Raw genomic sequence first — 13,686 nt, 5'->3', positions numbered from 1 at the left:
CAGAGGTGCCTTCTAACCTCAGTGATGCTGCGATAGTGGGTTCTTGCTCAACACTCGGCACATCAGGGACCTTAGCTGACTAGGGTGGAAGCCTTTTAGGAGGGCAAGCAGGAGGCAAGACGCCTGCTTTCTCTGCTGCTGGGGATGGGAGCTCCTGCGCAGTGCCAGGGGCTGCTCTGCTGCTGGGAGTCTTTTAAGACAGGTTCACTGTTGCGACTGTGGCACTGTGGTGAGAGTGGAGGAAGTGAAGATGGACCTTTCAAAGTAAGTGGTCTGACAAGCAAGCTATGACAAGAGGAACCTGTCTGCATGTCTGGACATGAAGCATCACCATGGGCACCAGTTGTTGCTTGTGTTGCTGAAGCCCTGCTTTACCATCACTTCTTTTTCATCATTAAGTAAAGAGCACGTAGCGTCTTCCTGAACTCAGGTGGGCAGCAAAATCCAGACAGTGCAGAAGTGGATGGAGAGCCAGTGAAGGAACAGATGTGAGGAGCGGGCAGGTAGAGAAGCAGTGCTGCCTCATGGTTCCTGTAGGGAGGTTGAATCAAGGATTTCTGTTTTCACCTCACATTTCTGCTGCAAAGTAGCTAATAGGGAAAGCATTTTGTTTTCCTGACTTGCTTGGCTTGTATGAGGGTGATGGTGACAGTGACTTTGTCAGCCAGGAGACATGCTTAGCGTAGTAATATCAATGAAGCATGTTCATAGTGCTCTTGATGAGTCCAGTGTCTCACGTGGTTGTGAGATAAGGTTGATTTTTAAAAACACCATCATGACTGATACTTTTGTTGCCCTGACATCTTTGGGCATTGCTGGTGTGTCAAGACACGAGGTGATGCTATCTCATGCATCTTGCCAGTAATGCTGTTTGTCCCTCTGCTGCCAGAAGAGCCTTCCATGGGAGTATCAGGTGGAATATATCTGTCCCCTGGCACTGGGACACTGCTTCAGCCTTGAAAACATTTGTGCTCCTTTGGAGTCTTTTAGGAGCAGGTGACCTAGGCTGGCCAGAGGGGTTGGACTAGATGATTTCTAGAGGTCCCTTTCAACCTCAGCCATTCTGGGATTTTGTTTTTGCGCATGCTGCTTTAACATTTAAGATGCCACCCTGCCATGGTTCCCTGTGCTCCAGCTTCCTGCAGGCCAGCTCAGGTGGTGTTGGGCTACTGGCTTTCCACCCACTCAGTGGTTCTTCTTAAGCAGGATGCTGGGATGTGGCAAGTTTAGACAAATTAAGGTAGAGAGGTTAATAACCCTCATATTTGAAGCATTTTCAGGAGAAAATGTTTAGAACTGTGAGAAGTCACAGCCTTCCATTGCGGGAGTGGAAAAGTCTTCTCCCTTCTATTTCTCCCTTCCCCCTCTCCCACCTTCGTTTGTTGGGGATAATGGCATGGAAGGATCAGCCCCAGTGGGCAGGCAAGCAGAGATAAATCAGAGTGACAGTGAGTGCATGGAGTATGGGTTTGTGCATAATGGACACATGTAGTGTAGCACGTGCCAGGGCAGAGCGTGGGGCTTGCATGGGTGCCACATGGTGAAGCAAGCAGTGTCTGTGCGTGCAGATGAGGCAAGTGGTGCCCCAAAGTGTCAGCCGTGTAACGTGTTTAGGTGGAGGCCAGGTGTGGCCTCCTGTCTGTGTGGAGGGTGTTGTGTGGAGGTATTTTCTTTAGCCCTGGAAGGGCAAGGACTGTGTGAGCGTGTGCTCGTGGGGCATAACTGCCTCAGTGCTGGGCCAGGCACAGTCAGCTGCAGTTCCTTGTGCAGCACTCTCCTGGGCTATGTGGAAAAGCTCATCACAGACCAGCTCAGTGAATGTATGGAGACTTGTTTTCCAGAAACTTTCAGTAATATCACAAGTCTTTAAAATTCACCAGACTCTATTGGGGTGGGGGTTACAGTTCTGTCATCTAGTCTTATTTTTGAACTTCTTTCACATACTCCTACATGGAGACTCTGAATGGGATCAGTGGATCTCTGCTTATCTCAGCAGTGGTAGGTGGGTAGAAGATATGACTGGCAAGCCCCTGGGTATCTTGAGAGATCTTGTTGGGGCAGGCAGAGAGGGAGTAAGTATTTCAAGGCTGATCTGATAACAGACCTGATCAGAGAAATGTTTCTGCTATGTAAAAATAAAATAAGAATTCTAAATTGGAACATAACCCCCTTGTGCTCTTGCCTTGATATTATCAGTGCATGAGAACACCCTCTGCTTGGACAGGGGCCAGATCCCTGGAGTGACTTCCCCATCTCTTATCTCTAGTGTCTGCATCCTAAAAGACCAGGGCAGAAACATGCTGGGTTTTCTTCCCTTAAAACAAGGGACCTTTTCAGCTTGGAGCTGAGCAGGAGATGTGCTGGTCTGAGCCTTCTTGGCAAGGGCCTGAGCTGCTCACAAATGCAATGCATAGTAGGTGACAGAGCAATATGGGTGCAAATCTCTGGTTCTGGCTGCAGAGTAAGGAGCAAAGAATTCAAAAAGGCTCTGAAGGCTCCATATATACATAGACACACACACACACGTATCTGTGTGTTTCCCTTTCCATGAGAGGCTCCCAAGTGCTTTGCAAGTGTTGCTGAATATGGCATCCCAGATGCAGATAAATACCACAATTACAATTTCAGAGCAAATTAAACTGAGAAACCAGCAGAGTGGGTGACTTGCCCAGAGTGAGTGAGACTGTTAGAGGAAAGCTGAGGTTTGGACTTTGCTCCTCAAACGGTATGTCTTGAGATGTATCTGTATTCATACATATCAACAGCCCTGACATCTCAGGCAGCAGAGATCCCAAACTGCAACTTACCATCAGTTTGTCAAGCCCTTCTGCTTGTCTTTACTATGTGGCTGAGTGCTTAAACCCAGACTTACCCTTGGAAGCAACTAGAGAGCGTCATCTCTCTGGCCAGCTGTGTCCTTGGGTTGGTTGCTGGGCAAAGACCTCTCCTGGAGGTGGCCGTGCTCTCCAGCATTGTACTCGCTGGTGGGGAGTAACCACCATCCTCTGGATGGGCACGTCTCTGCTGGGCTCAGTGGAATGGGTCCCCATCTAAATCAGGGCATGAAGAGGTACATGCCTGTTGGGGTAGCCAGCACTTCTCAGCCAGGCCGAATGTTTGGCCCTGGACATTGTTCTGTTTAGTACTGATTTTATTGGGTTTAATGGCAGAGCTCAGCCAACCTTCAGCCTGTCCATAGCAGCTAGAGGAGGGACTGCCATGGTTCTCTATCTTCCGCTTTGTTGAAGAACGTTCAAAGCTACCTTGCTTTTCATAGATCCCTGCCATGCATGCCCTTGCATCATGTAAGAGCTTGCACAACAGCCACTGTGGAGTGGCTGAGAGCTCTGTACACCAGGCAGCGCTGGGAAAACGGCTGGTGGTGAGTTAGAGCTCCAGGATCCTGTTTTCAGCTCTGCTCTTGCCTTGTGATGTGGTTGAGGTAACAGGGCTAGCTTAAGAACAGAGAAGGAGAGGGTGCAAGGTAGAAGAATGATTAAGATTGAGGTGCAGCCCCATGACCAGATGCCCTGGGAGAAGTTCTGTCTGGGGTGGCTGTGCTGCAATTCAGGGAGCAGTGACTGCTGACTGGGAAGGGCCATGGAGTGACAAGGCAAGCTCTACAGAGTTGAGGACTCTGTAGTAGGGATTTCTCTGTAGGGATTCGGTAGCTTTGGGTCATGCCTGGGTCATGGATCAGAGAGACAGGTAAGAGACACTTGAAGGTCACAATAGAATGGCAGAGCCACTGTGTTTCCGGTCAAGAGTGCCAAGTCCAAGATGGTAGGTCAGGCACATCCTTTCACTGCCACATATAGGGCCACTGTAGTTGTTCCCTGCTTCCCTCTGTTCACATAGCTCTGAGAACTTGGCACCCATTCCCTCTCCCAGTCCTTAGCGCTATAATCCTCTTTTCCCACACACCTCTTCCATAATACACCCACTTCCTGCACTTGGCTTCCAAGGCTGCAGCAGTTTGTCCAGAGGCAAGTACACTGTGTCAGCATGTGTTCACAGCCTGCTCGTGCCAGGATAATTAATACTCACTTTGCAGTTTTAATTTGAGTTCCCTTTGAGTTGAAAGCATAGTGCTGCTGTATGCTAGCCCGGCTGGCTGGAGGGAGTCTGGTACCCTGGGCCGCCCACAAACAGAGGGCTTCACATGCCCAAGTGTGCCCCATGGACCAGCTTTGAGGGAGCTCTGGGACTCAGGATTCCCGGTCTGAGAAGAACTGAGGGGCAGGCAGTTTGGATTCTTCTGGAGGGAGGGAGGATGTTCCTGCAGTACAAGGGAGGGTTGGAGCTGGGAAGGTGAGGTGGAAGCAGGGAGAGTTGGAGCTGGGAAGGTGAGGTGAAAGCAGAGGACATGGTCACGTCATTTCTGTACAAGACTAGTGAAGACTCGACTCAGTTGAGAGATTAAGGTTGTGCTGTGCCTGTGTCTGTTTACTGGGAGCTTCCCTTTTATGCCTACGCCTGTTACTGCGCAGCCATACTTAAACCCTGGGGCTTGGGGAGGGACGGCTGCAGGTGTGCAGCCGTATTGGATCAGGGAAGGAGAGAGGTAGGGATGAGGCACAGCACACTAGCCAGGGAATGTGAATGCATTCACGTGCTCACAAGATATTTGTGTGTTATTTAGAGTATGATCTGCACGGAGACCCTGGGGCAGTGAGCTCCGCAGGTTAACCACTGAGCTCTGGAGAGCCTGCCCCTCTGCATGACCCTTCTGTTCCCTTTCATCATGCAGCCTCTGTCCTTGAGAGTGTCAGGCAGGCGAAATCAAAGCTTGCAGTCAGCTTTTTTCAAAGACACATCTAAAAGACTTGAGAGACAGAAGAAGAAAGGCTTGTTGCACTGGTACCAGCAGGGACCCATAGCTGTCCTATTTCTGGTTTGGGCAAGTGACCAGCAAGCATCTGTTAGGCCCTTTGAAGTTATTTCTAAAAAAAAGTTTGGTGTTGTCTGTCCAGTGGCACCTTTCTAGGTCTGGTAGTTGCCATCTGACAACTCTGCACACATTTGCAAATGTTGGTAAGATTCTTTTCTTTTTCCTTTTTAAGACGAACAGTGATGTGTTTGTAGATTATTGAACTGGTCTAAGCAATATGGTTGCACAGAAGGAAGTAGGTGTTAAAACAGCCTTACTTTGGTGGAGAAAGACAAGCCTTTCTTTCACCCTTTCTACTCCTTTATGGAAGAGTAATGGAGAAAACAGGCAGAAAAAAAAAGTGCAAACTGGAAGAGAAGAAAGAGTGGTCCCAAAGTGAAGTCTCTCCATGCTCTGTCTTCTGGCAGTTCCCTAAAATTAAGCTGTAGAGGGGAGAAAAAAAAAAAAAGCTGCAGGTGAAGGAGAGGCTTTCAAGAGGGAAGCAATACGCATTTGAAAAGTTACTCTTTGACTTGTGACTGGAATGAATAGTCAGAGCCCAGTTGTAGTTGATGAAGATGTAGTGAGATGTGAATTGTTGCTCCTCTGGAGGAGCTGGTCCTGCTTGTCAATGACTGTGTCTTGAAAACCACCTGAAGCCAGACTGTAATTGAAAGGAAATTGCCTCCCATCAGAAGATGGCAACACATGGCTGTTCATTAACTCATCCTGGCTGTGTGAATGCAGTGTATATATTTTACCCCTGCTCTGCAGAGGGGAAACTGAGGCACAGATGAAGGCAAGTAGGTTGGTCAGGACTCTGCCATGATTTAGAGATGTAGCTTGGAGGAGGCTTTGAGGTCCCCTCCCTTCCTCATAGCTGATGATTTCAAACATCAAAGTGTCACCAGTGTCTTTCTAATTACCTGCTGCGGTGAAAGGAAGGAGGACCAAGTAGAACTAAAAATATTGTCTCTGTAAATCCTCTGCTGTGCAGTCAGGTGGCCTTCACTCTCTGTGTCTTGATATTGGCACTACCTCTGGCTGTGTCCACTCCTAGGCAAAGCAGCCACCTCACAAACAGGCAGCCTCACAGGCAGACATCTCTCTTTGCCAAGGCTCTTCTGGGAATTTATTCCTTTCCACACAAGAAGGTGGTGGGAATCGGATACATCTTTACAACTTGCAGTTACATGGTGCCTCTCATCCAAGAGGACTTTAGCAGGAGTGTCCACACACTGCAAAGGAAGCGCCCGGTCACCGCTGGGAGACGTTCACCGTTGGAAGGCCACAGCCTTTCAGCAGAGCTCAGCAGCGTTTCCCAACTGCAGGCCCGGGGTGGAAAAGGAAGGACTCTCCTGTGTTGGATTGGCGCTGCGTAGGAAATGGGTTGACAGGGTGCACAGACTGATCCAGCTTTTGAATCACACCGGGATACTAGAACTGACGCCCTCCCTCTTACGAAAGAAGACCAAAGAGCGTTAAGCAAAGCTTGGTTTCGTGTCACCCTTAACACACTATTCCCTTCTAGCACATGGTAGTGTGAGGTAACTTCATTCCCCGCTGCCTCCTTTGGGGACTGGCTTTCCCACAGCTCGCAGCTGCCTTTGACTTCTCGTCATCCAAGGAAGAGAACCGTGCTTCTGTGGAGTCATGAGTCCAAAATTAAGTTATTTCACAATCTAAATTTTGGGTATCTTCCCAGACTTCACAGGGATAAGGTAGGGGTATTTAAGAACAAATTGGGGTTTACATTAGTAAATTTATTCTTTACCTGTTTATCAGCTTTCTATGTGTTTTTTCAATGCTGAAATCTGCTGTTACATTATAATTGGGTTTTTATGGGGCAGTTGCTCATATTCTGTTTTCTCAGAATTGCTAATATCATTGAAGACTGAAGCTCTGTTTTAATTCCGTATGATTTATTCTCTGTGGTTTTCTTTGGGGCAATTGGATCCAGTCACCATCTGTAACATCTTCTTCGTTAATGGCATTTCAGATAGATGTTTCAAACCTGATTGCTTGTTTACCACCTGTATTAATGGTGATAATACAGTTGGTGACTACACTACAGTTTTGCAAGAGTGTACGTGTGGGATGAAAAAGGGAACGTGAGCCTGCCCATGCGTGGATGCTGACAAGCGTCCGTGACTGAGGCTGTCTATGCAAAGTTATCTGAAATGTGGGTAACTCAAATTAGCTCTTTTAGGAGTTAATTGAACTCAGAGTGTGCAATGAAGTGATCCGAGTGCCTGCGGGTTCTGAAACTGATTTCCTGCTCAGGGCAGTTGTACAAGCAAGTGATAAGCTGCGCTCCCCTCAGCTGTCCTCTGAACGCTGGTAGAGCTCAGCCCCATCCACGGCCCCGCTTGGCTTGAGCCAAGGTGTGAGTGGACAGGATTCATATGAGCAAGGACAGTTCGCCTTGTAATTCTGAGATCAGCGTGTGGTTGGCGAGCGCGCGAAGGAGTGTGTAACAAGTAACCAGGCAAGTTCTTGTGTGCTAGGGAGAACATGAGGCCTGTAAGGGCAGATAAGCCTGTGCATAGAAGCATGTGCAAGTGAACATGAGTGTGTTTGATGGAGCACGCATCCGAACATGTGTGCCCTCCCGCCAGCAGCCAAGTAGTTGTATCTGAGGCCATTCTCCAGCTGTGTAAATACATTGCTTAACAAATTGAGGGCTCTGGTTAATGATTGCCATTAGCACAGGCCCCATATTAGGCTCCATTTTGTGTGAGTTACCCAGCTGCCTGGATGCCATTAGAGTGAACACACTGGCCTTTAATGTCAAGTAGTGTAGTGTTTGCTCTCTGAGGAGAGACTCTGACAAGTGGCCTGGGGTTGCTCAGCAGGGGCTGTCAGGCAGGTTTGTGGAAAGCTCTCCAGAGGCCTGCGGTGGCAGGAGCAACTCAAACAGCCTTCCTTAGCAAAACCCATGTCCCCAGCATTGCAGGTTGCTTCGGCTTGCCCCAGGGGGAGGACAGGCTGGCTAGGACACTTTCCCTGACTACAGGGAGGCAGTTGGCCCAAGCAACAGGGTGGGAGGAATGTGTTTGCCTCTTTGGCTGCCTTCCCTAGCTCTCATCTTTCTGGGAACAAATCCACAGAGCTTTGCCTTGCGCTACTCATCAGAGGCAGACCGCCACATGCTGTGATCCCAAATGGTGTCATGGACTAAGCCAGATCAGGGCTGGTCATCCCTAGAGCAGGATTTGAGCTCCAAATAAAAGATGTATTTCTGCAGAAAGAGACTCAAGTGATTTGGCACTGGTGTTCTAGGGATCTTTCTTGCCTCCAGCAAGGCCCCTACAAGAATTGCTATGCGGACCATCTCGGAATAGGTATAAGACAAACTCCTCAGGGTTATTAATGGCTGCAGGTCAATCAGGCAGTTCTCACAAGGGCAGATCTGTTACTGCCCCTCTATACCCATAGTTACACAGAGGGTGGTTGTTGTGCCTTGGGCTGTTACTCTGGTGGCTGGGCTGTTGAAAGACATGGTCTTGCTGTAACCTGGCGGTTGCCACAATGAGGAGATAGGATTGGGTGCAGTGTGAAGCGCTACTTGCAGCTGTCAACTGCCTGTGAAGCTCTACAGCCTCCTGTGTTTTCTCATGTCCTTTGCCTTGCCCTCTGTTCTGTGCTGTTCCCCCTTGCAGTGTCCTGGGAAGACACTCTGCCCCACACGTTAGCCTGAGACAGAGAATGTTCTGAAGGCTCTTACGTACTCATAGCCTGATGAGTTTTGTGGATGACTTTCATCTTTCCTTAGGACCCCTCTTTCCTCATCCTCTTCTCCATCTGCCATCCGCCAGAAATCAACTGATTCAGCTGCCTTCCTTAATCCTGTCTGGCATTTCAAAATGGAGGCGACTGCCAGGTTCTTTGTTCCCTTTCCCTCTTGGCACTGACAGGGAACCTTCTCTATTCTGGAGAAGGACAAATGTGCTGATTTATTCTGCCCCTTAGCTTTGAATAGGGGTTGCTATGTTACCCTCCAGCTCTGAGGCTTGCCAGAGCACACACCATATATAACCCCACAGCAGGTGGCTATTGAGTAAAGGCCCTTAAATCTGCCTCTCTTGTTTCTTGTGCTGTTGGCCAAGGTGTCAGGGGGATGTAGCAGGGCATGATTTGCTGGCCGAAACTCTAGGCACAGCTGATGCCAAGCACCATGTTGGCATTTTCCATTCTCAAGTGCCCATCTTAATTTGAAGAGGAAGGATCAGCCAGGCAGCAATATTCTGCCCACACTAGCTTTTAATGAGGCCCTTTCTAAAAGTAAAGCTGTTCCGTGGGGCCAAACCATGACCAAGATCACAGAGGTACAAGCTTCCAGATCCTGCTGCAGCATCTGGGACCTGGCTTTGATGCTTTCATAGTTCTCTCTAATTTGGCCTGACTGGCTGAGCCTGACCATTTGGGCAGCTTGCTGGAAAAACTTGTGTGTGCTTGTCCTGTGGTGACAAGTTAAAATCCAGCCAGGTGGCATCAAAAGGCTGATATGTGGTTGCAGCTCTATGTTAGATCTCACCTTGTCAGATCTAACAGTGTCAAAATGATTATCTTTCTCAGAGGAGACTGCAGAGTTGATAATTCTTGAGAAAAGGTCCCTTCATGCAGTCTGGGCATATTCCTAGGGAAGACCTAGAAGAGGCAACAGGGTGACATCTAAGAGCAGAGCCTAGGGCTGGGGGAGAGCAGTTCAGCTCTCCTTTCCTGTCCATGAAAACAATGCAAAGCCCTTTCTGGCAGAGGTGGGAGCCAGATGAGGTGGGGAGGTGTTTGCCTATGTTTCTCAGCCACTGAGCTATCCAGCCTGTGACGTTTGGTAGCTGACACCTATTGCTGGCCAGTGAACCCTGAGGTGGTCTGGGCAGGAGTGGGATAAAAATGCTCTGCTGGCCAGGAGGCCAGTGGGACCTTCTCTCCTGGCCAGAGCATGTCTGAGGAGCAGCAGTTCTGCTGGTGCTTCTGTTTGTCAAAGGCAAAAAAGAAAATAAAGCCTCCAAGAGGTAAATGGAAAACATTTCCCATGCAATGGGAATGCAATTGTTCCTTTGGCCTCGTAATTCCTGCTGCAGTGGATCCATAGATGCCAGCATGGCCTAGTGGAGAACACCATTTATTACCTGTCATGACATGGCTACATGGGTATTTCAGGCCTTCTCACTCCAGGTTTGCTCTGACCATGCCCTGGGGACAGGGAGGAGGAAGGGGAAATAGAGTGATCTTTGGATAGCATGGTGCAAACCAGCTTGTGAAGCCTTCAGGCAGACTGTAAACATGTCAGAGCTGTTCCTTGCCATTTGGGAAATATATTAGCTATAACATGGGAGAGATTATCCCAGAGCTTTGCACATAATATCAGCTGTTGTAGGTTGCTCATGCGTATAGGTCCCACCTCTCAGCCAGGACAATTTTGGCATTTTTCTCTTCATTTATTTTTCCTTTATTTGTAAACCATCCTCATTCAGGGGAATTCCTTTGCAGGAGGTGTGGATGGCAACTGCAGCATCATTAGGAGGGCTGGCTTGGGTGTCTCCTAGTCTAGACCTAAGCCTAGGGAAGGCCTGATTTCCAAAAGTGTTAAGCATCTGGCACTGGCTGATTTCCATAGGAGCTGAAGAGCTCCAGAGCTCCTGAAGATTGACCCTGCCAGTGAGGAGCTTCCCCCAAAAAACACTTGGATACTCTGGATTTGAAATGACTTCAGGAGAGAAAATTCTGTGCGTTACAGTGTAGAATGAACAGAGAGACTGTAAGTGGGTTAGAAATGAGAGTATTTAAGCAGAAAATACAATTCATTAAAGGGAAAAATAGTGAGACACAATAGATAAAATGGGAGAAGACACAGTGATGGATCCCATACTGGAGACTGCAGCCAAAAATCTGTAGACTTTCAGTGTGTTTGGGACTTTATAGATTGAAAAAGGGTGATTTCTAAATCCACATTAGACAATCATCAAAATGTAGGGCTTGAAGAATGAGTCACTGGAAGTAACCTAATTTGCCTTCCTACTTAAAAGTGTAGTAAATCCTACTCTGAGGCCAAGTGAACGTGAATTTAGCTCTCCCTGTGACACCCTTGACAGCTACACTATTGTGGCTGTAGGACTCCAAATGGATCGGTGTCCATCCTCATCCAGTATTACATGCCTGAGTGACAACGGGCAGCCATGGGTCCTGGTCATGTAGAACCCTTGAGACTGCAGTCTTGAAGGAGGTGATAGGCTTTTCTTGAGAAGAATAGGAGCGAAGCAAGGAGGAAAGCACTAAATTGCTTTTGCTAGTGTTATTGCTGCAAGTACCAAGTCGGTGTGTGGCTGATCAGACATTCAAGGAGGTGTGACTGTATCAGAGTGGGGTGTCAGGATGTTGAAGTAAGAACTTCAGTGATGGCAGTTTGTGTGAGCACTGACTTCTTTGTGTTCCTCTGCAGAGCATCAACGGAGGCCGCCCACCGCCCCACTTTGTGTATGATCCGTCCACCTTTGCCTTCCGTTCCCTCAGCACCTTGAAGCCACTGAGCCCCATAGCTCCAGTGGAAGAACCGTCATGTGCCTACTGAAGGAGTTTCTCCAAAAACCTCAGGAACTGTCAACCAGCTGCCTGCCTGGCAGGGAGAAGACGAAGGGGGTGATGTCTGAGGGGATGGGTGGGGGGAGAAGGGGACGGTGAAGTGTCTTTGCAATACAACCGCTCTGGCAGCAGGAAACAGACAGCTCTGCAGCAGTGCCTGGTTTCCTACCATTGCCACATCTGTGTGGTGGCAAATGGAGAGATTTGTCTTTCAGGGCAAAACGAGCTCGTCAAGTTCACCAACCACACAGGGGGCCATCAAGGCAATGACATGTGGATGTGGTAGATGAAGATATCCCTGGGAGGCTCGCTGGCTATCATGGTCTACATGGCAGGAGTGATAAGGAGGCAGGTTATGAAAGCAAGTCCAGTTGGTTTCCCAGGAGCCTACAGTGGCCTACAATGGTTTGCTATAGACCAAACCTTTCTACTTAAAAATGATCTCAGGATTGGAGACAAATGTTAGACAGGGCAGCTTGGAAAGCACGGAGGGCTCCTCTTTCGGATTGTTAAAATTACATTCACTTTAAGCTCTCTTGAGTGGGAGACTCTGGGAGATGGAGGTGGAGAGGGTAACTGGCAAATCTGAAGGTGTATGTCCCAGTTGGTGTGCTGACAACTCACTGATCTCATCTAAAAATGGATTGAAATGAGAGGCACAAGCAAGTGAAGGCTGTACATTCAACCATCTTCAGTCCTTTCAAGGCAATATTAGTGAGAAGGACTTGGGGGTGATTGTGTGCTTTTGGGTCTCATCTCCGTGGAGACTGTCTCTTCTAGGATACGGAATATTTTTCCATAACATTATCTGTAAACCTTGCTGTCCACAGATGATGGTGATTGTGGCTGGCATCACCAGACTCAGTCAAATCAAATGTATCTGGCAGGCCTTTTCCCCTGGCTGTTATACTGGCTATCAAATTCAGACCAACCCACACTGGAGCAAGTATATCGAGGTGTAGCATGAAGTGGGAGAATGGGGTCTCTAACTTGAAGCTGACCTGTAGACATCAGTTGGTAAAAGAAACATGAGGAAAGTTTGGGTGATGCTGTGGGCCACTTCCTTCCTAGATACAGTCCTAAGGCTGTTAGGAGCATGCTGGGCCCTGCTGGAATTGGATGGGGTTCTGGCCTTGAGACACATGCACACTTTGTACTACAAGGCAGCAGCTAGTGGAGAAGTTCCCAGCTCTCTTGGTGAGGCCGAGGAACAAGGCATTTCCCCTTCCTGCACCTGATCAGTCCTTGCTGCCAGCCTCCAATGAAGACAGTGATCTCCCTCTGGGCATTCCCCACTTTGAGCCTGCGTCTGGCTGGGTGCAAGGGGGTAGCAAGTAGTTTACTGCTTGTTTGGATCAAGAGGAGAAGCTGTGAGGAATAGGAATCAATTTTTTTTTTAAATGTGCTCCAGTGTGCAGGTCTTTGATGCCAGTCTTTGGATGAGACCAGCTGTCACTCCAGCTCCCAGCAGGGGGGCCACACAGACATTTGTATCTGGTACTTTCTGGGCCCTTTATCGAGACCCTCGGGGAGAAGCCCAAAGGACAGATAGGCCTGGGAACGTGAATTCCCTGCCTGGCCCTCCTCCCTCCCCAGTGGCAGGCAGAGCAGAGGGGCAAGGCAGTGAGGGGACACGCACGTCCTGATGCTGCCCTGACCCTGCCTGCCCCATGGCTACAGCACTTCTCAGCTGTGCGGCTCCCTGCGCCATCACTGCCTGGAGTGGCTGTTCTGGCTTGTTGGTGAGGGACCTATGGCACAGCCTTTGTGAGTCCCTGCAGAATTCACTTCGTCCAAAACAAGGCTGATTCCTTTCTTGATTCCTCCTGCCCACGTAGAGACTCTGCTTATCTCATATGGATGACACACCTCAGCTTTTTAACTGCTGCCAGATCAAACTGACCACTGCAGGACAGGAACTGTTACCTCCATGGACCAAAGCTTCATGCTTAAGAGAAGGAGCAGCTGTTGGTACCCATCTTCTGACGTGGCTGGAGTGACAGCAACCTGCCTCTTGCTGGTGCTCTCAGGCTTCACTCAGTGCTGCTGAAATGGGGGCTGCGGAGCTGCTTTGCCCAGGAGTCCTGTTGCTGCCAGCCTACAGGTGCTGCAGGCTGCCTTTCCCAGAGAGGGCCCAGGAGGTGGGAGCAGAGAACACAGGTGTCCTGCCAATATTGTTGCCTTCTACTACTTTTGTAACTTTTCTCTCTGTCTTGTCTTTTTAAATCAGA

At 48.9% G+C, this 13,686-nt stretch overlaps 1 protein-coding gene across 3 annotated transcripts in view; it reads left to right on the top strand.

The window, feature by feature from the left end:
* The window catches only part of LOC104565083 (uncharacterized), a 55,159-nt gene extending 42,450 nt beyond the window's left edge, over window positions 1-12,709 (top strand). For 2 of the 3 annotated variants that reach the window (XM_010211735.2, XM_010211736.2), the window contains one exon: window positions 11,316-12,709. In XM_010211735.2, the coding sequence (XP_010210037.1) occupies window positions 11,316-11,444 (129 nt within the window). In that variant the 3' untranslated portion in view covers window positions 11,445-12,709. The remainder of the gene's footprint in view (window positions 1-11,315) is intronic. The other variant, XR_015913331.1, reaches the window with a different exon arrangement.
* Window positions 12,710-13,686: the final 977 nt, after the last annotated feature.

Source organism: Tinamus guttatus, unplaced genomic scaffold (assembly GCF_059628265.1).
Source record: "Tinamus guttatus ecotype Peru unplaced genomic scaffold, ASM5962826v1 Tinamus_guttatus_pri_ptg000208l, whole genome shotgun sequence".
NCBI classification, from domain to species: domain Eukaryota; kingdom Metazoa; phylum Chordata; class Aves; order Tinamiformes; family Tinamidae; genus Tinamus; species Tinamus guttatus.
The sequence above is the reverse complement of the archived record's forward strand: the minus strand, read 5'-3'. Positions and strand labels throughout refer to the sequence as shown.